The sequence below is a fragment of the Salvelinus alpinus genome, chromosome 25, assembly GCF_045679555.1.
Source record: "Salvelinus alpinus chromosome 25, SLU_Salpinus.1, whole genome shotgun sequence".
Lineage (NCBI taxonomy): Eukaryota > Metazoa > Chordata > Actinopteri > Salmoniformes > Salmonidae > Salvelinus > Salvelinus alpinus.
Window position 1 is genome coordinate 18168545 of NC_092110.1, and position 22353 is coordinate 18190897.

General features: G+C 40.7%; 3 protein-coding genes across 4 annotated transcripts; 1 reads left to right on the top strand and 2 right to left on the bottom strand.

Annotated features, from left to right (window-relative positions):
- The first annotated feature begins 657 nt into the window (after positions 1-657).
- On the top strand, positions 658-2188 carry mrpl35 (mitochondrial ribosomal protein L35). The gene is made up of 4 exons (XM_071365945.1): positions 658-768; positions 1071-1233; positions 1507-1651; positions 1769-2188. The coding sequence occupies exons 1-4, from the start codon at positions 738-740 to the stop codon at positions 1955-1957; spliced, it is 528 nt and encodes a 175-aa protein (XP_071222046.1). The 5' UTR covers positions 658-737; the 3' UTR covers positions 1958-2188.
- On the bottom strand, positions 2186-10889 carry reep1 (receptor accessory protein 1). The gene is made up of 8 exons (XM_071365940.1): positions 10712-10889; positions 8976-9048; positions 8712-8788; positions 8405-8525; positions 7769-7882; positions 7478-7649; positions 5410-5651; positions 2186-4831 (listed from the first exon to the last, which is right to left on the bottom strand). The coding sequence occupies exons 1-8, from the start codon at positions 10741-10743 to the stop codon at positions 4757-4759; spliced, it is 906 nt and encodes a 301-aa protein (XP_071222041.1). The 5' UTR covers positions 10744-10889; the 3' UTR covers positions 2186-4756.
- A 751-nt stretch (positions 10890-11640) lies between these two features.
- On the bottom strand, positions 11641-17549 carry LOC139553522 (charged multivesicular body protein 3-like). 2 transcript variants are annotated; one of them, XM_071365941.1, is made up of 6 exons: positions 17327-17549; positions 16628-16688; positions 16249-16428; positions 15880-16001; positions 13399-13510; positions 11641-13260 (listed from the first exon to the last, which is right to left on the bottom strand). In XM_071365941.1, the coding sequence occupies exons 1-6, from the start codon at positions 17375-17377 to the stop codon at positions 13127-13129; spliced, it is 660 nt and encodes a 219-aa protein (XP_071222042.1). In that variant the 5' UTR covers positions 17378-17549; the 3' UTR covers positions 11641-13126. The 2 variants fall into 2 exon arrangements, with proteins under 2 accessions (XP_071222042.1, XP_071222043.1); XM_071365942.1 differs by lacking the exon at positions 16628-16688 and having other exon boundaries at positions 17327-17513.
- Between the last annotated feature and the right edge of the window lie 4804 nt (positions 17550-22353).

The following is a 22353-nucleotide window of genomic DNA, read 5'->3' on the forward strand; positions in this document are numbered from 1 at the left end:
AGATACTCCGCTCTCTCCACTGGCTTCCAGTTGAAGCTCGCATCCGCTACAAGACCATGGTGCTTGCCTACGGAGCTGTGAGGGGAACGGCACCTCCGTACCTTCAGGCTCTGATCAGGCCCTACACCCAAACAAGGGCACTGCGTTCATCCACCTCTGGCCTGCTCGCCTCCCTACCTCTGAGGAAGTACAGCTCCCGCTCAGCCCAGTCAAAACTGTTCGCTGCTCTGGCACCCCAATGGTGGAACAAACTCCCCCACGACGCCAGGTCAGCGGAATCAATCACCACCTTCCGGAGACACCTGAAACCCCACTTTAAGGAATACCTAGGATAGGATAAAGTAATCCTTCTAACCCCCCCCCCCCCCCCCCCTTAGAGTTAGATGCACTATTGTAAAGTGGTTGTTCCACTGGACATCATAAGGTGAATGCACCAACTTGTAAGTCGCTCTGGATAAGAGCGTCTGCTAAATGACTTAAATGTAAATGTAAAATATGTAGTGGTGTAATAATGTTATATGATGTACTGTTTTATATTTTGTTTAATGTGTGATGTACGTGCCTTAATGCGTTTGGACCCCTGGAAGACTAGCTGCTGCCTTGTGGGGATCCCTAATAAATACAAATAAAGTACAAAGTATACAGGTTAGAACTCTTATTCTGAACGATTCCAAAAAACCCGTGACCCGGAAGTGCTTAGTTATTATTGCCTGCTTCACAGCGGCATTACAAGAAACATGGCAGCCACCATGGCCAGGAACGTCCCTGGTATGTAATGTGTTGCTACATTGTTGAGCTTTTACCTGTGATGAATTCAAGGTTTTGTGTAGATTCTATAGCTTCTGTAGATTATATACCTAGCTAATTTCTTGCCTAACGAGTCGACATTCGTGGTTATGATTAGCGCAGCGCAGGCTAAGGTTAAGTTATCCAATGCCAGCACATACTCATGATGCTAGCTGTTTAACTAGCTATGTAGCTAGTGTGGTGATAGTGAATGTGCCGTTATCAGCTGTGAACAAGATATAGCTTACCTCATTTTAGAACTTTATTTATTTTTGCATGGACAGGCTTGATGAGGCCGTTGACTCTGTTTGCCAGGGGGCAGCAGATATGTCGGTTCTCCACCATAATCAATCGTCAAACTGTCCAGAGGTCTCTGGTCACTACTCCTGCATGGGCCTCTCTGTCCGCCAAAGGCTTCCAGACACCCAAGCAGAGCATCCTGCAACGGTGAGACCTAGGCATACATACTGCTCATCAGATTCAGAAAAGTCATATTGTGCTGATTCAATTCATCAAGTGCGATTAGCTTTTTTTTTTACTATTAATTTAGCTAACTAGACAGCTTTTGTTTCAATTGTTTTTGAAATATGCATCAATCAATTAAATTAATAAGATGAGAGTAATATCCCCAAGCTTTGTTTGTTTGAATGACATGAAACATTAAAACATTTTTTTTTAAACAATTGTATTACTAATTTGGGTGGGGCTTGGTTCTTGCAGGGTTGCACCTTTCATTCCCAACCTGGTCCAGCAACCAAGCAGAAACCTCACGTACATCAGTGTGAAAAAAGGAAAGAGGAAATCTGTGAGGTCAGTGGTGAAGAGGTTCATGCGTCTGCACTGTGGTCTGTGGATTAGACGCAAGGTAATGTATAAGTCTCTCATTCTGTTTTCCTTAGGTTCTGAAACCATAAAGGTTGTGGCGTTGACTCTCTGTTTCTCCTCTGTCTGCAAATTGACACTTACTGCTGATTCTCAATAGGCTGGATACAAGAAAAAACTGTGGAAGAAGTTGCCTGCCAGAAAGAAGCGTTTAAGGGAGCATGTGTTTTGTAACAAAACACAGAATAAGCTCTTGGACAAAATGACCACAAAATTCTGGAAGAGGAGGAACTGGTTTGTCAATGATCCCTACAAGAAATATCATGAACGTGTCAACCTGAAAGTCTAATGGCTTGAATTGTCCTTCTCACTGAGATGTATGTACATTTGCAATTGATTAATCAAATGTCATTGTACACAAGAACATTGTTCACAGCAGCATTTTGGTCAATGTAGAGTGAAATGCAGATTTGGGCAATTGATGAATAAAATTGAAATATGACTGTCTTGTTGAATAAATTAATGCAAAAATGTATTGAAATGTATTACATTTAAATATAATACATAAGCCATGGTGTCACATTGTCTCATATTTATTGGCTGTTATAAATTCACCAACAGAAACACTGATGAAACAGAAAGCACATGTCATTTTAGCTCATCATTCCTGTCATCTTTTTTTCTGAAATTCACAATAAGGTTTGAGCATCATGGGAGATTCTGGTCTGCCAGAAGGTACTTTTTACTTTGAGGCCATCAGTCAGACATGTTCCTCGTGCAATTTATTTGACTCAAGGTTGTGGAAACATGTATTTTGTCCATGAGAATAACTTTCCTGACCTTGCCACAAAGTGCTTCAAAAGAATATTGAAAAAAATATTATGCACTTCAGAATCAATGTAAAATCGGCAAGGCAATCAATGAAGCAAATATAAACTAAACCAATTCACCCAATGCTCTGTAGTAAAGAATTTTCATATGATGACTTTTGTTTATTGAACTGTGTGCTGCTAGATAGCAACAAAAACATGATTAACTTTATTTGTATCCATTTTTTTAATTTGAAAAGGGAATCACATTCCAACACAACACTGAAACTACTAGTTGCAACAAGGATTTAAAAAATTGTGCCACATGAAAACTCTGCCAATTAGAAGGAACTTCTTTCTGATAATTCCATGTGCAAACGAGTATATACCAAAATCTTTTTTTTCCAGAAAGTGATTGAATTTGATGTAAACTGAACACACATACCTGAGAAGCCTTAATTTATGTATTGAGAACAGTGAACTAAAATTAATTCTGCCCAAACCCCAAGTATAATTCCCAGATTCAGTGATGCATTGTGTAATAGCCAAGAGGGTTCAATCTAAGTGAATTCACATACCTACAGTGCAGAAACGTTCAGTTAAAGACAGTATGTCACTCACCTTTGTTACTACCATTGGCAGAAACACTCCCGATATTCATGTAATTTACAAAAGGTTAGGAACCTGCCCAACTATAGTGTAATTGCTATGCCCTCATAGATATAGGCAACAGGCAGGTCTTAGAGAATAATTAGAAATTCATCTCTTCGTAATGGCTGGGAAAAGACAGGTCGACAATTGTGGCTACATTGAGAAATGTAGAGTTTTGAGTAAGAAGCGTGAGTTGCAATTGCTCAGTGAAAGCAGAGTATTGCACAGTGTTTTTAGACTCTGAGAAGGACCCGAGTATATAGCCCTCGCCACTAGCTATCTTTTGTTATACAATAGCTATACACTTCAAAGTATGTTTTGTGTGCTAAACCGGAAAAAACTCAAATGTATAGTGATGCCTATAAGACATGAATAACACAAACTTTTACAAAACAATTGAATGACAGACTTGAATGCCAGATAAGTTATAATGAGATTGAAAAGTCAATTGTCAACATTTCTACCCCATAGATCAATTTCTTTATTTGAATACTAACTAATCCCATATAATAATAATACTTTTGGTAATAATAAATAACATGGTGATCAGTGAACTAAAAATGTTTTTTTTTATTTATTTTTTTACATTTCTGATATTTACTTTTTTTGGGCATTTCATGGTACTGGAACAGTTGCAGTAACTCTGAACATAGTGCATAGTGCCAATAGTCAATGACAGTCATAGTTATGTTTTTCATTATGTTTTAGTGCTCATTGCAAGAAATACAAGTACTGATATTACTGTTTCTGTAGTACCAGGTACTCAATGTTTTATTTGAATGATTTAAGGCTTTATAAGCAAAGGTAAAGAGCTCTATTCAATCCGTATCGTGGAAGTTCAGCGTTACAGCGTGATTTAAATTTAAAGGCAATGCTCCTGCGTTAGTGAAGACTTTATTCACGATAAACGCTGCATATGTCGGCTCAATCAGATATTACCTTTACATTTCTATCGCACAATCTGTAATGCTTCAGCGATACAGACTGAATAGAGCCCTTACTTGCAGTTGATTAATAATAATCAGCATTTCTGAAGTCCTACCACTGCTATTTTATCTCATAAATAAATACCACCTTTGAGGAGTTATACTAACCTGACAGGACAATTCATTTCAATATTCTGTGTCCTGTTAAATTGTCAGTACAGATTGTATTTGCCAGGTTAAAGCTCTCCCTACAAACCCAAGAGAGTGAGTGGACAACCATATCCTTCATTACGGAGTATTTCACCCTGCTACGCTCCTGATGACTGATGCTACCTCAAATAGTGACCAAGTAGCCACAAAAAGATGTAAGTAACAATACATTCTGTTTTATGACACTAATGACCAGAGACACATACATGCATTTGTCTCTAAACATAGTATATAAAAAAAACAATTAATGATAAATACACACACTTTACATACAAAAACATATTCAATGACCGACAAATCAATCCAAATGTCTGTAAGGTATGGAGCCCACTCTTGAGTGCTACCTTGATGGCACCCACCATCTGTCTCCTTTACAGTACAGTATGTGCCAGATGTCATATATATTAAGATAGAGGGTCACAAGTCACTTTGGTTTCCTTATTCTAAAACAAGGCTGCTTTATGCATTTATCTTTTAGCCACATTTCCTTATTTACCCTCTTCTCCTTGCAGCTAAGGCAGCTAAAGCGGTCTTGGGAGCGTTCACACAAAATCACATGGCTTCTCTCTTTGAAGTCAGCTGGGCAATCCTGGATCTTGTGAGAGGTCTTATGTCCCTAGGAGGAGGCTAGAAAGACAGATGGGAAAAAAGAGAGATGGGGCACTGTTTAACCATAACGGTTCTGAAAGCAATAAATGCCACATTATTCCTGATTTGTGGTCTGACAATGTTTGTCTTGTCTGTCTGATATGCATGCTCTGTATATCTATACTGTCAGTTTGGGCACAAGATAAACAAACACTCAGTACATTATGAAAATATGAGTTGACACATGGTAAAGAAAGCAATCCTGGAATGTTCTTTTCAGAGGCCTGTTCCAGCTTGTTTTCTATGGAAATTGGGAAATCAATACATGCAATCAAATTAATACTTCCATTGCATTCAACAGCAAAGTCACATCAGCAGTGAAACAATACTGCAAAACAACATAAATTCATACACTTATCAGTCCACTAAAAATACAAATGCATATTAGAAACTAATTTGTATCATAACAGTACAACTAATTTCAGCCAGAAAATGATCTTCCATCCTCATTTTTGCAATGGTACCGTGCCACGAGGACCCAGTGTGTTAGTCACCACAGTCCAGTTCAGGGGAAGTTAGAATCACATGCCAGTAGGCCAGCCATTTTAAAGGAGTACCTCAGGCGCCTTCCTCTTAATCAGCCTGAGCTGTGGGGTGCTTGTTGATGTTTCCCCCCCCATGTCCTCAGTCTGCTCTGGTGCTGGGGGTGCAAGGGATGGAGGTGGAGAGGGCTGGGGGGTCAGGGAGGGTGAAGGAGGGAGTGTGGGTTTGGGGGGAGTAATAGCGTGGGACAGCAGCTCCTTGGTGTCACACTGGTCGAATCTCAACACCTCATACTCAGTCATGTCCAAATCCTGCCCTGCACCGTGAGAAGCAACGGTGGTGAAAAATTAACAGACACACATCCGAATGTACGCTGAAAGCAGCAGTGAAATGTTGTACTATAATTATTGAAGTGCTGTAGCTTCACTCCAGAGAGGTTGTTATGAGTTCAGGTTCTAAGGGGCAGAGTAGGGTGGTTGTTGTTCTCTACACAGAGCACGGGAGCAGACATCAAAAGGACCATGTGTGCAGGCAGGGGAATAAGGACTAGAATAACGCTGAAAGATATGGGATTCCCTCTCTCACAGGGCTCTTCATTTAGTCTCTGCAGAATCATGTTGAGTACACTGGATTTCCATCTCATCATTCAATATGCCATGGAAATGGAAAGCAAAAGGCCAAAATAGCCTTTCATAAACCAGCTCTTTCAATATGAAGGATGCTGGTTGACCTATCAGCTAATATCATGTTGTTCTGAAAACACAGATAATCACGTTGTAATTATTGTACAATAAGTGTGTGGTAAGTTAACAAAACACGTCTTTCAAACATAATTAGAAAATTAGTTAATGATCCACACAGTACAGGCACTTACAGGAATAGTTACAGTCCTCCACAACAAAAAATGTTAACAGAGCCATGGTGCAAAAGCATTCTTTTTCACCTTGTGGCTATTATTAACCTCTTGGAAAATAGACTAATCAATCCAAACAAAGTGAATCTCAAAGAAACTTTGGGACTGTACAACACATACTGTATGAGACATGGAACACTGAACTAGTATGGCCACCAGAGAGCAGGCTCTGGTCATTCAATGATAAAAGCTAAACGTGAAGCATTCTTAGTTGGGTCTAGAGCATTGATATTCGGGGGAATTGCAGTGGGGTTGCAAAAAAAAAAAGAAGATTTTTTTCATGGGACAATATCATTTTGTTGTTGTTGAGAAAAATCATTTGAAAAATACCATTACAGTGAGTAAATGTATTTATTGGTACTCTTAATTTTGATAAGAGAGAAAATGTAATGAATTGAAGGTTATTTGTTGATGTGAAAATGTAAATGGACTGATTTTAATGTTGTGTGGTCAGATTTGGGATGGGGTCCCCAGGAATTCTGGTAAAGGTTTGAATACCACTGGTTCAGAGCCTGCCTGTCAGCCATGTGGAGACTGACCTGCAGTCAGAGAGCATCACAAACAGGAATAGATATGTGGGGTTAGGGGGACTAAGGAAAGTCAGGGCACAGAACTATTATCTTCAGGCTTAAACAGGAAAGAGGCCATATGATAATGTTTGTTTAAGCAGAGGAAACAGACCTGTTTTCAGCAGTGTCAACATTTCTAATGCCTTTCATTTGAAGCAATGAGCAATACTAAGCAGTAAGGTATTTAATTTACTAACTATGGAGTTAAACTGTACTCATTGTTTTCACTAGTGCTGTGGTAAAACCATTATTTGCCAAATATACCATAATATGGAAACAATGATTACAGTTTAACTCCCTAGTTAGTAACTTAAATACCTTACTGCATCGTATTGCTCACTGCTTCAAATTAAAGGCAAATTAGATATGATTGGCAATGTGTACACCTCTAGCATGTGTATTAGTAAATATTTACTCTATTAGTCCGTACTAGTAGACATGCTAGAGGTGTACACAAATTGCCTGTTGTACAGTATATACCCTTTTCAGTGTTACCATATTGCTACTTAGCTATTACCTGGTAGTTATCTAAGAGGTGATCAAATTGTCTTATGGAAAAATGATGTGCAATAGGATAATCTCATCCCGAACCTGGCTGTGTCATTCATTCTGTCTGTATCCTGGTTAGTGATGTAAGTGTATGTGGCAGTATAGTCTCACCCTTGGTGTAGCCACTCTCTGACTTGCTGCGCATCATGGTCCTGGCCCTCTGTTGTCCAGCTGCAGACTGAGTGGGGACAGATCCAGAGTCCATCTCAGTTGGGTTGGACTGGTAGGCGGACAAGTCATGCATGCTGAAACTTCGTAGTCTATCTGACAGTACTCCTTGGCTCTGGGGTGGGAGACAAAATATATGAACACTATGAATTATACATATATGTACACAGAAAAACATAACTTCACCCCACCATTGCCCCAGGACACATCAGAAATGGAAATAGTCAGCATTACCTTTGTCGCAGCCAGGACTGCAGCTGTGGCTGCTACATTCAAACCTTTCCTCCCAAAAGTCACCAGAGTATCGTAGCTTTTGTCCTTTGCTTGGCAGAGATAGTCATCAATATCCTGGACAGAGAGAAAAACACATATTAATTGTGTTTTTATTGGCAGGCCATGTGAAAAACACACTCACAGATTTGATGTACTGTATGTAAACAATACATGTTGTGACTATTTGTAATGAACATGGTCACTATCTGTCTTGAGATTGCTCTTTAGCAACACACGTTTCTTCACACATAAAGAGTGGACATGTTGATTGTCTTTTAGAATCAGTGCTATTGTTCATTTTCATCTGACACTGGGTCCCAGTGTTGGTCCCCACTCAACTCTGATGTGTTTCCTGACCCCAAAATAAAGTAAAAAGGAAAGGAACAGAACAGAAGGAAAAACCATGCCGTTTCCTTATGCACCTCCACCCAAAACATGACCAGCTAGGACAATCCAACCTCTCCTTCGGATATTTGATCACAGCAAAGTCTGTCATTAAAATGATTAGCAGAGCATTTATAACATATATAATATAGAAGACACCTTATAAAACATTTCAAGAGAACAAAGAAAAAAGTACTAATGCACTGGTCTCACCTTCTCTTTTGAAGATAGTGTTGGGTGAACAAACTTCCTGTATAGAACACTGGACCCCTTTGTGTAAGGAGACAGTAACCATACCACAAAGGCAATCTTCAGCTCATAATAGAAAGGAACCCTACAGTGAAGGGAAGAATAATATAGCAATCAGAGCATTCAAAAAATCTACTCTCCATTACAATGTTATGTGACTCAGTACTATTGCAGAACAATATTTTGGACTTCATAACTAATTATATGAAAACAAGTGAAATAATACTATACATAAACAAAACAGGTATTTTATAATACAGCATTAACTTACCAACAGATAAATATATCCGTGATGGTTTCCATGGTGGTGAATAGTGCAAATATGATCCAGTACATCATCCATTTCACCTTTAAAAGCAAAATAACTGTCACAGTTAGTTTGATACATAATAGTTCAGGAATATTAAACTCAATTCTTATAAATCCTGGTTCATGTAATTCAGTCCACGATTTGGCTGGGTCTGTGAAACTGGCCCATAATAAGCCCAGACTATGGTTTCATTGTCACTTTTTTCATAATGTTGCTAATACTCACATATTCCTTCACATCCTTTGACTTGACAGCTTTGTATGACGAGTATGCAGGATATAGTGTGCCAAATACAAGCCTGGAAAACACAAAACATGTAATTAGCTTATGCAATAAGTGCTTGTCCAGCACATCCACACACATTTATGGGGCTAAAAGCAAATAAAACTCACTGGTAAAAACTGTCCAGAAAACAAACAACTCTTTATTTGTATAACTTTGATGTATAAGCTATATGTCCTCTGACTTCGCAGTAATGGGTATTGGGTTTGTGACAAATTTACTGTGTTAAAACTGTTTTAGATTTGATTGAATGCATAATGTTTATATAAACAAATAATACATTAACAGGGAGTGGCTCATATTCCAAGAAATTAGGAGAATCTGAGAACAGTCCCATGCGCACTTCCTTTGCTCCAAAGTCCCATTGCAATCAAAGAGGCCCCTGCTAGACAAGTCAGAGTTTTACGTGCGCAACTATTTTCCAATTCCGCTCATATTGTTGAATGTGTAATTGACATGAAGACACTCATATTTTCAACAACAATTAAAACTAATGAGTGAGCAGAAAAAGGTGCACATTTAAAATCCGAACTTACTAAACAAGGCCACATGAGGACTACACCTGTGTATGACTATAACAGACAGGGGGACCCCTTGGCTTGAAGCAACAGTATGGCAACAGTTGTGAGTGTGACCTGCTCAAATTACTGACCTACATAGGCCTACACTGGCTTGTCCTGTATAACCATACAGTTGTTAAACACACAAGGTCACTCAAAACAAAATGCATTCAGTGTTTCTGCTTAAGACCTCAGAACAACAAATAAAATGTGTTGGATAGTCTATATAGAGCTTTGAATGCCAAGTCAGACAGAAGATACTTGGAGCCTCACGTCTGAAACAGCAATGTAATATGATATTGTAACCTAAATTTAATTGACGTGCTATTTTGAGATTTGGCTAACTCCAAGTCTATATGTTGTGAACACGTTTAATCATTTCGCCATATTACAACACAATAGAAATGACCAGTGGAGCCTATAATTCTGCTTCCATACATTAACGTGCTTAAATATTCGGATGACTCAGAACATTTGCGGCAATAAAGTCTTAGAAATATATACAACACTTTTATTGTAACCTGAGAGGGGTGACCCATCCCTTTGTTTTCCAAATTAAGGACATCAAGTATAATAAAATAGCTCTGCTTACCACTGCTCTGTGCTTTATAAAAAACATTTGATTATATTTATTATATAGTTATATTTGAATTTACTGTATGAAATCCCCTATCGATTACAGCATTATTGTTGCTTGATCATTTTCAACATGCATAGCTCTGCATGAGCAGACATATATAAATATAAATAAACATATTTCATTTGGGCAATCACGTAATTCTTTGTCTGGAATTAAATGAAAACGCATGTAAATACATAATAGGCTAAATAAAATATTCACCGACCCTTTAAATGTGATATGACTATTAAATCAAATAAGGCAAAAAATACCTTATTTAAATAAGGAATAAGTCATAAACAGAGCACAATATTCCGTCTCGCCTCAAACCCCGGAGTCACGGTCTCTGCTCAGAAATAAGACGTAGCCTAAATGGGCTATAAAGCGGCCACTGCTGTCATGCATCTTGTGTCACGGAAAAACGCATATTTACAGCAAACAGCATTATCTCGAGGTGGGATTTTTATGAAAGAAGAATGTGATAATTTTTTTTTACTTACACCACAAGTCTAGAGATTATCCAAGAAACCATTGCGCTGAGAAGGGGACGGAACGTGCTGTCAACAGGGAGGAGTTTCCTTCTGAGCGTTGGCAGTTGCCATTTGACAGCAGCGTCAGCGAGGACCAACCACCGCGTCAAACGTTGCGCTGCACGCAGACATGAACGTGATACAGAGTATTTTTTGTTTATTTAAATAGTTACTGGCCTAACTACCTGATGTTGATGTTAATTTTTTAATTGAACACTAACTAGGACAATTGTGAGGTTGTAGTGACAACACCAACACCTTCTTGTGAAATAGAGGCCCTGGATCTGGAAAAAAAGAAAGAAAAAAGGTGAGCACCAGGCAGGGTAAATGCTATTCAGAATCCTTGGGAAGTCACTACCCTAAACCCACCATTTAAAAATTCAACTTCAATCAGGTAACTTCAGAGTTGATACATCCCAAGGATCCCTGATAGCATGGACCAGGCAGTCTGGATTAAACATCTCAATAGTATACTATGATTGCAATACTGTAAGTGCTCAGTTTCAGAAACAATAGTAATTCAATATAATCCACTGCCATTAGTTGAGGCTTGTAAATAATTTTGGGGAGTTTTCCCTAAAACATGAGACAGCTACAGTGCTTTTATGACTGGTAACCTACATCAACAGAGGACCGAGATAGGGTTTGGTTACATTTGGTTATAAAGCTAATCCCTTTGAAGCCAAGTGAAAAGCAACCCAGACGAAAGATGCACTGTTTCGCTCTAAGACTCTCTCTCTCCTGAATGTGTTTTCACAGATGTTGCTCTTTCCCATAAAATAAAGCAACAAAAGTAGTGGCCTACCAACCGAACTAAACACATTTGTCCACTTTTTCCTTTCATCCTACTCTTCCATTTTCCTTAACTTTCAGGTAACATTCAAGTATGGGGGCCAGGCAACAGTAAAATCATTCATGTTTATTTCCATAATTTCCTGGTCACATAAAAAACTAAAGTATGCACAGAAAAAAACAACCCATAACACACAGGGTCTGAAACGATACTAACCAATCAGATTTTTTACTGAATAAGCACAACAAATTTAAGGCCAACAATACACAGTTAAAGAAGCACGATTTCAACTTCCAAAATCGGTTTGAATTTGCATTCCTTTTTTACCCCTCCAAACAACATTATATAAAGAAAATAATATAGATATATGCACTGTACAGATAAACTTTAAAGAGAAGTTTGCTTTTTAGTTCCAGGGTTTCAAATGCTGAAAGTAAATTAAATACATTGATTGTACAAAACATTAAGAACACCTGCTCTTTCCATGACAGACTGACCAGGTGAATGCTATGATCCCTTATTGATGTCACTTGTTAAATTCACTTCAATCAGTGCAGATTAAGGGAGGAGACAAGTTAAAGGATTTTTAAGCCTTAAGACAATTGAGACATGGATTGTGTATGTACGCCATTAAGAGGGTGAATGGACAAGACAAAATATTGAAGTGCCTTTGAACAGGGTATGGTAGTAGGTGCCAGGCGCACCGGTTTGTGTCAAGAACTGCAACGCTGCTATGTTTCCCGTGTGTATCAAGAATAGTCCAGCAACCAAAGGACATCCAGCTAACTTGACACAACTGTGGGAAGCATGGAATGTTTTCAACACATTGTAGAGTCCATGCCCCGACGAATTGAGGCTGTTCTGAGGGCAAAAGGGGGTGTAACTCCTTATTAGGAAGGTGTTCCTAATGTTTGGTATACTCAGTGTATATTGTTTTACATTTTAGATTTCAGAACTAGATCAGAGTAGTGATGGATTAAAGTTTCATGAACACTAAAATGTGATGAGTCACTCATTTAATGTCACAATGTAGAGCAAGACATTTCCATTATGGATTAGATATGTCAGTGACCGGCTCAGAGTAAGTCTCTGCCCACTGGGCACAGACGTCAACCCGACGTCTATTCTATGTTGGTTCACGGCAATTTCATTGATTTGATGTAGAAACAACGTTGATTCAACCTGTTTTCCCCCAGTGGGTGGTTAATCCACCCTATTGCAGGATGAAGCCTCAGCTTCCCCAAAATAATCAGACCACACATCACTTTAGATAGGCATGAGCATTCTTATTTTCAGCGATCTTGGGATTAATATACATCTTCGCAACATTGGGTATACAGTCACCACACTTTGGGTGATTTCTGGGCTTACCCAAGGTCATAAAAGCCAACTTTCAGAACAGATCTGATATGTTATTTAGCCCTAAGCATTCAAATGTTCTCAGCGCAAAGCAAATGAAAAACAATAATGTGAAAGAAAGAGACAATATATTTCAGAAGAGACTAGATTAACCCTTGACCAAAATTGTCTTTGTTCATACTTGAGCAGGCAAAAAGACTTTAATGGGACTAAAAGCGGTCAAAAGCTCAATCTTAGCTCCTTAAGGCTGCCAGTCTAGACTGCATCTCCTCAATGTCCTCCTCCGACTCATCCTCTGAGGCTGCCGCAGGAGGCTCCATTTCAGGTAGGGCGTCTGTGACTTTGCTGGGCGCTTTGCCAAGGGCGCCTAATATGGAACAAACCACCAGAGGTCAGCATGTACAACATTACATTTTTTACCATAAGCCCCCACCAGACAGATGAACATTTACAGCCCCAAACAACTTTTTGAGACCAGTTTCATTACCAGAGGGACTGTCTTTACCTGCTGTGATCTCAAAGAGGATCTTATCAACTTCTGCCTCTGCTGCCTCCTCCATCTCATCATCCTCCATGCTTTCAAAGGTATCCTCCAGCATCTCCTCTATGATACCAGCCTGTGGGACATACAGTGAGGGAAAAAAGTATTTGATCCCCTGCTGATTTTGTACGTTTGCCCACTGACAAAGAAATTATCAGTCTATAATTTTAATGGTAGGTTTATTTGAACAGTGAGAGACAGAATAACAACAAAAATATCCAGAAAAACGCATGTCAAAAATGTTATAAATTGATTTGCATTTTAATGAGGGAAATAAGTATTTGACCCCCTCTCAATCAGAAAGATTTATGGCTCCCAGGTGTCTTTCATACAGGTAACGAGCTGAGATTAGGAGCACACTCTTAAAGGGAGTGCTCCTAATCTCAGTTTCTTACCTGTATAAAAGACACCTGTCCACAGAAGCAATCAATCAATCAGATTCCAAACTCTCCACCATGGCCAAGACCAAAGAGCTCTCCAAGGATGTCAGGGACAAGATTGTAGATCTACACAAGGCTGGAATGGGCTAAAGGCCATTGCCAAGCAGCTTGGTGAGAAGGTGACAACAGTTGGTGCGATTATTCGCAAATGGAAGAAACACAAAAGAACTGTCAATCTCCCTTGGCCTAGGGCTCCATGCAAGATCTCACCTCGTGGAGTTGCAATGATCATGAGAATGGTGAGGAATCAGCCCAGAACTACACAGGAGGATCTTGTCAATGATATCAAGGCAGCTGGGACCATAGTCACCAAGAAAACAATTGGTAACACACTACGCCGTGAAGGACTGAAATCCTGCAGCGCCCGCAAGGTCCCCCTGCTCAAGAAAGCACATATACATGCCCGTCTGAAGTTTGCCAATGAACATCTGAATGATTCAGAGGACAACTGGGTGAACGTGTTGTGGTCAGACGAGACCAAAATGGAGTTCTTTGGCATCAACTCAACTTGTCGTGTTTGGAGGAGGAGGAATGCTGCCTATGACCCCAAGAAACCATCCCCACCGTCAAACATGGAGGTGGAAACATTATGCTTTGGGGGTGTTTTTCTGCTAAGGGGACAGGACAACTTCACCGCATCAAAGGGACGATGGACGGGGCCATGTACCGTCAAATCTTGGGTGAAAACCTCCTTCCCTCAGCCAGGGTATTGAAAATGGGTCGTGGATGGGTATTCCAGCATGACAATGACCCAAAACACACGGCCAAGGCAACAAAGGAGTGGCTCAAGAAAAAGCACATTAAGGTCCTGGAGTGGCCTAGCCAGTCTCCAGACCTTAATCCCATAGAAAATCTGTGGAGGGAGCTGAAGGTTCGAGTTGCCAAACGTCAGCCTCGAAACCTTAATGACTTGAAGAAGATCTGCAAAGAGGAGTGGGACAAAATCCCTCCTGAGATGTGTGCAAACCTGGTGGCCAACTACAAGAAACATCTGACCTCTGTGATTGCCAACAAGGGTTTTGCCACCAAGTACTAAGTCATGTTTTGCAGAGGGGTCAAATACTTATTTCCCTCATTAAAATGCAAATCAATTTATAAAATTTTTGACATGCGTTTTTCTGGATTTTTTTGTTGATATTCTGTCTCTCACTGTTCAAATAAACCTACCATTAAAATTACAGACTGATCATTTCAATGTCAGTGGGCAAACGAACAAAATCAGCAGGGGATCAAATACTTTTTTCCCTCACTGTAACCTTTTGGTGTTGTGTATCAATACTCAAACAATATTTACTCATTTATTCTTCAATATAAATTTCAACATAGTGCATAATATTTTTTTTTTTTTTTTTTTTTAAATTGTATCCCCTTTTCTCCCCAATTTTCGTGGTATCCAATCGCTAGTAATTACTATCTTGTCTCATCGCTACAACTCCCGTACGGGCTCGGGAGAGACGAAGGTCGAAAGCCATGCGTCCTCCGAAGCACAACCCAACCAAGCCGCACTGCTTCTTAACACAGCGCGCCTCCAACCCGGAAGCCAGCCGCACCAATGTGTCGGAGGAAACACCGGTTAGCGCGCACTGCGCCCGGCCCGCCACAGGAGTCGCTGGAGCGCGATGAGACAAGGATATCCCTACCGGCCAAACCCTCCCTAACCCGGACGACGCTAGGCCAATTGTGCGTCGCCCCATGGACCCCCCGGTCGCGGCCGGCTGCGACAGAGCCTGGGCGCGAACCCAGAGATTCTGGTGGCGCAGCTAGCACTGCGATGCAGTGCTCTAGACCACTGCGCCACCCGGGAGGCCCCATAGTGCATAATATTGTTGGTTATATGAATTGTATGTTTGTAGCTTCGGATCGTAGCAGTGGTTCAAAACTGGACGGCTTCCCTGAGTCTCTCACACCGGTACGTGACGTAGCAGCAATGCACATGAGCAGTGATCGATTTATGTACCCAACAGTAACACAGCGGCCACAGTGTGTAAGCAGATATGTGACTGACCTTCATCATCTCCTTGGACAGCTCCCTCATGGTGCCCTGGATCTCTGGGATCTTCACTAAGCTCTGCATGGCTTTCATGACCTCTGTGCTCTTCTGAAGGGCGCCAGCTACACGCAATAAAGCTGGGAAAATAACAGCAGAGTCACACACCAGACACCACCCCTTCGTAATATAACACGTAGCATATTACATATGCATACATATTCATATTTGGGCCATGACTTGACCACTTGGTCTGACCAGGAAAAACTCTGCACCGCTACTAGCTTCCAGTGTTACAAAGCATTTCTATTCATTTGTCATCAAATTAACTTATCCTGGGCATTTTGTAACTGGTGGTGCTACATCAGTAGTTTCCTTCACACTCACAAAGCTGGTTCTTCATGCTGAGGAGTACAGAGTTCATTTGGGCTTTGGAGGCATAAAGTTTGCTGACTGCACGCTTCGACTGGACCATCTCTTTTGCAAGAACCACACACACGTCCCTGTGTCCCTTTTTAGCAGCATCTTTGATGGATCTCTTTACCTTCTCCTCCTCCCTCTGAATGTCTGAGATAGGATAGGTACAATGAGAGACCGCTAATATAATGTAATATAACAAACTAATGTAGAACATTATGACAGAAGTTTGACAGCAGCTTCCCTTGGTGTTTATATTGTTATAGTGTATTGTTTTTGCTCTCTGACATTCTTAAACCAATATTGGACTAGGCTTCACATAAGATAGCCTTAAAGTACTTATTCTCACCTCGAATTTGTCTGTCAATCACTCTCATCTCTTTCCTGATTTTGAGTGACCATTCATTTACCTTAAATGACAGAAAAAAGTGAATTAAGCTTCAACAAATCACTAGTAAAATATTACAATCAGATGTGTCATTCACTGTCAAACTTAAGGAAATGACGTGTAAACAATTTTTTCTTCTTTCGTGTGAATTTGAGGCAGAACCATGTAAAGTGACGTTAGATTGATGGTCGTTTGTTTACATCCGAAGATGGTGCTGGCTGCTAGTGTGTAAATGAGCAACAGGCCAGCAGCCATAGCATTTTGGGGAATAAAGTTTGTAAATATAGGCTACACATTCTTCCAATGCAAGTAGCTAGCAAACAAGCACGACTTATATTGAAGGGCATAAACTAGCTAGCTACTGTGTAGCTAACAATCAAACTGAAATGGTAATGTTAGCAACAATTGGCTTACGTTAGCTAACTCGTAAACTGCCGTAGTAAACGTTAGCTAGCTACATTACAATACTATGTTATTCGATTAAAGTTTAAATACGACGGAGATCGTGAGGAGAGGTATTGGATAAACGTCGCCCTTGTTACAGTACCATAAATAAACAGAGCAAGCTAGCCTAGCTGTTAGGTTCTGTATCTAGCTTAGAATGAGTTGTTTGGCTAGCTGTCAAGCTCGTGTCGCCCCTCACCAGAAGCCTTCACTTACCAAGTCTTTTGGTGGTTTATCTTGTGTTTTCCCGAACAGTCCCATTTTCATTACAACGATTACGTTAGCTAACCTAGCTAAACTGGTAATACAGAACACAACAGAAACATTAGCATACACCTTCTACCACTTTCGGACTCCAAGCTACGCGACTTCGCCTCCCAGGCCACGTTACAATACGTCAATGCGCCACCCTACTGAAGTGGTGGGAAAAAGTACCCAACTGTCATACTTGAGTAAAAGTAAAGATACCTTAATAGAAAATGACTCAAGTAAAAGTCAATCAGTAAAATCTACTTGAGTAAAAGTCTAAAAGTATTGGGTTTAAAATATATCAAAAGTAAAAATATAAATAATTTCAAATTGCTTATATTAAGCAAACCAGGTGGCATTTGGCAAAGCATTTGGCATATAGTGAGACCGCCAGATCAGATGCAGTAAAGATGACCAGGGATATTCTGTTGAAGTGTGTGAATTTCAGTATTTTCCTGTCCTGATAAGCATTCAAAATGTAACAAGTACTTTTGGGTGTCAAGGAAAATTTATGTAGTAAAAAGTACAATATTTTCTTAAGGAATGTAATGAAGTAAAAGTAGTCCAAAATATATATAGTAAAGATATATATATAAAAAATCCTTATATAGTACTTTAAAGTATTTTTACTTAAGTACTTTACACCACTGCCCTACTGACATACGATGTCAATCAGATGCATCAAACTCTTTACGTACTGGCGGAAGTCATTCATTTTCAATAGAGCAGTCCGGAACGCTACGTTGGGGGTGCCGCGCTAGGCTACGGTGCGTTATGTGTACCATATGCGTTCAATATGTTCTACTTGTGCATTGTTTCACTGTGGCGAGGTACAAACACAAGTACACACACAGACTCCAACTAGTTAGTTTTTAGCAAGTTGAAAAGCGAAGCACATACATACGTGCGTCAAATACGGGGAAATGCGGGCAAAACGTATATGCATCTTGTGGGCATGAAACTAATGTTGCGCTAGTTTATAAAATATTTCCAAATGATGGATAAAATGATAAGGTCGTACGTCTACTTAAATCAATAGACCCTGGCCAAAGCATATAACTAAATCAGAGATAGGCCACGTAGTTTTACGCTAACTGTCACACCCTGATCTTTACTTGTTACTTTTATTACGTATCCGTATGTTTTTAACTGCATTGTTGGTTAGAGGCTCGTAAGTAAGCATTTCCTGTTGTATTCGGCGCATGTGACTAATACGATTTGATTTGTTTCACATGTCTTGTCCTTGTCTCCACCCTCCACCAGGTGTCTCCTATTTTCCCAAGTATCCCCTGTGTATTTATATTGCGTTTTCTGTCTTGTTAAATCGTCCTAGCGTGGTTTCCGTGTGATACAAGTTCTTGTTTTCGAGTCTTTCCGGTTTCGACCTTTCAGCCTGCCGTTCTGTCCCTTTTAGACTCTGCCTTGTACTACGAGCCTCTGCCTGCCCTCAACCTGCCCTATTCCCTGCTCCTTTGTTACAATAAATATTCTGAGAACCGAACCATCCGCCTCCTGCGTCTGGGTCATATCCTGAGTCGTGATTCTGTGTCAAATTTTATTTGTCACATGAACAGAGTACAACAGGTGTAGATCTTAGGTAAATGCGTACTTACAAGCCCTTAACCAACAATGCAGTTTTAAGAAAAATAAGTGTTAAGCAAAAAATAGAAAATAAAAGTAATAATATATAATGTTTAAATAATTAAACAGCAACAGTCAAGTAACAATAGCGAGGCTATATACAGGGGATACCAGTACAGAGTCAATGTGCGGGGGCACCGGTAAGAGGTAATTGAGGTCATATGTACATGTAGGTAGAGTTAAAGTGACTATGCATAGATAATGAACAGAGAGTGGCAGCAGTGTGAAAGAGGGATCTGGGTAGCCCTTTGATTAGTTGTTCAGGAGTCTTATGGCCAAATCTTTTCAGTCTCCTGCGGGGTAATAGGCTTTGTCGTGCCCTCTTCATGACTGTCTTGGTGTGCTTGGACCATGTTAGTTTGTTGGTGATATGGATGCCAAGGAACTTGAAGCTCTCAACCTGCTCCACTACAGCCCCGTCGATGAGAATGGGGGCAGTCCGGGATTCTGCCGATGGCGTTGAGGAGTACACCACTTCAGTCACTGGCTTCATCAATAGGTGCATTGATACGTCGTCCCCACAGTGACCGTACGCACATACCCCAACCAGAAGCTATGGATTACAGGCGTCCAAGAGGCTTCTAAACAGCTTCTACCCCCAAGCCATAAGACTCCTGCACATCTAATCAAATGCTTTCCGAGACTATTTGCATTGCCCCCCCCCCCCCCCCCCCCATGCTGCTGCTACTCTCTGTTATTATCTATGCATAGTCACTTTAATAACTCTACCTACATGTACATATTACCTCAATTACCTCGACTAACCGGTGCCCCTGCACACTGACTCTGTACCGGTACCCCCTGTATATAGCCTCGCTATTGTTTTTTTTACTGCTGCTTTTTAATTATTTGTTACTTTAATTTCTTACTTTTTTAAGGTATTTTCTTAAAACTGCGGATTTCAGTTTCCCTGCATTAAAGTCCCGGGCCACTAGGAGCGCCGCCTCTGGATGAGTGTTTTCCTGTTTGCTTATGGCCTTATACAGCTCATTGAGTGCGGTCTTAGTGCCAGCATCGGTATGTGGTGGTAAATAGACAGCTACGACGAATATAGACAAAAAATCTCTTGGTAAATAGTGTGGTCTACAGCTTATCATGCGAAACTCTACCTCAGGCAAGCGAAACCTTGAGACTTCCTTAGATTTCGTGCACCAGCTGTTGTTTACAAATATCATAGACCACCACCCCTTGTCTTACCAGAGGCCGTTGTTCTATCCTGCCAAAAAAAGTGTAAAACCTACCAGTTGTATGTTATTCATGTCGTCTTTCAGTCACGACTCGGTGAAACATAAGATATTACAGTTTTTAATGTCCTGTTGGGAGGATATATGTGATCGTAGTTTGTCTATTTTATTTTCCATTGACTGTACGTTGGCTCCTTACAAGGCAACCAGACCTTCGTCCCCGATATCTCCGTCTCCTTCTCCTGCGAATGACGGGGATGAAGGCCTTGTCGGGAATCTGAAGTAAATCCTTCCCGTCTGACTCGCTAAAGAAAAACTATTCCTCCAGTACGGGGTGAGTAATAAATGTCCTGATATCTAGAAGCTCTTTTCTGTCATAAGATACGGTGGCAGAAACATTATGTACAAAATAAGTTACAAATAATGCGAAAAAACAGACACAATAACACAATTGGTTAGGGGATTGTAAAACGGCAGCCATCTCCTCCGGCGCCATTATACCGTTATAATGGATCCAATACAGTGGTATAGGCAACCTGGTTGCCACTTAAACTATATAAACAAAAGTATGTGGACACCCCTTCAAATTTGTGGATTCGGCTGTTTTAGCCACACCTGTTTCTGACAGGTGTAGAAAATTGAGCACACTGCAATCTCCATAGACAAACATTGGCAGTAGAATGGCCTTACTGAAGAGCTCAGGGACTTTCAACGTGGCACGTCATAGGATGCCACCTTTCCAACATGTCAGTTCTTCAAATTTCTGCCCTGTTAGAGCTTCCCCGGTCAACTGTAAGTGCTGTTATTGTGAAGTGTAAACGTCTAGGAGCAACAAAGGCTCAGCAATGAAGTGGTAGGCCACACAAGCTCACAGAACGGGACCGCCCAGTGCTGAAGTGCATAGCGCGTAAAAATCGTCTGTCCTCGGTTCAACTGTTCATTGGGAGCTTCATGAAATGGGTTTCCATGGCCGAGGAGCTGCACACAAGCCTAAGATCACCATGCGCAATGCCAAGCATCGGCTGAAGTGTTGTAAAACTCACTGCCATTGGACTCTGGAGTAGTGTAAATGCGTTCTCTGGAGTGATGAGTCACACTTCACCATCTGGCAGTTTGGCAGACAAATCTGTGTTTGGCGGATGCCAGGAGAACGCTACCTGCCCAAATACATAGTGCCAACTGTGGAGGAGGAATAATGGTCTGGGGCTGTCTTTCATGGTTTGGGCTTGGCCCCTTAGTTTCAGTGAAGGGAAATCTTAACGCTACAGCATACAATGACATTCTAGGCGATTCTGTGCGTCCAACTTTGTGGCAACAGTTTGGGGAAGACCCATTCTTGTTTCAGCATGATATTATCCACGTGCACAAAGTCAGGTCCATACAGAAATGGTTTGTCAAGATCGGTGTGAAAGAACTTGACTGGCCTGCACAGAGCCCTGACATCAACCCCATCAAACACCTTTGGGATGAATTGGAACACCGAATGCAAGTCAGGCCTAATCGCCCAACATCAGTGCCCGACATCAGTAATGGTGTTGTGGCTGAATGGAAGCAAGTCCCTGCAGCAATGTTCCAACATCTAGTGGAAAGCCTTCCCATAAGAGTGGAGGCTGTTATAGCAGCAAAGGGGGGACCAACTCCATATTAATGCCCATGATTTTGGAATGTCAAGTTCGACGAGCAGGTGTCCACATACTTTTGATAGAAGCCGCAGGTACATATTCAGCACCATGGACAGTGACAATATGAGCGCAAACTAAAACAAAGGACTGGGGCGTATTCATTAATCCGATTCTGTTGCAAACGGATCTTTGGAAATACTATTCTCTCTTTGGTACCAGTTTCATACCTTGTGTACCTAAAGGCTGCACCTGTTCAATTTAGGCCAGAACACATTTTGCTCAATGCATATTCTGTAGTCCAGTACAGTGTTCTTGAGCATTGATTGATTAGTTTACAGCCTCCATAATACTTTTGGCTTTAGTATGTATGAACATTGAGGCATGCTAGGCTAGGCCTACATATTTGTATCATCAATGATGACATGACACTAGGGGCTCTATTAAATCCGTAATCGTGGAAGTTCTGCGTTACAGCGTATTTGAAATTTAAAGGCAATGTCACGCGTTAGCAGAAAAGGCATGAAAGAGAGGGACCCGCCTCTACTAT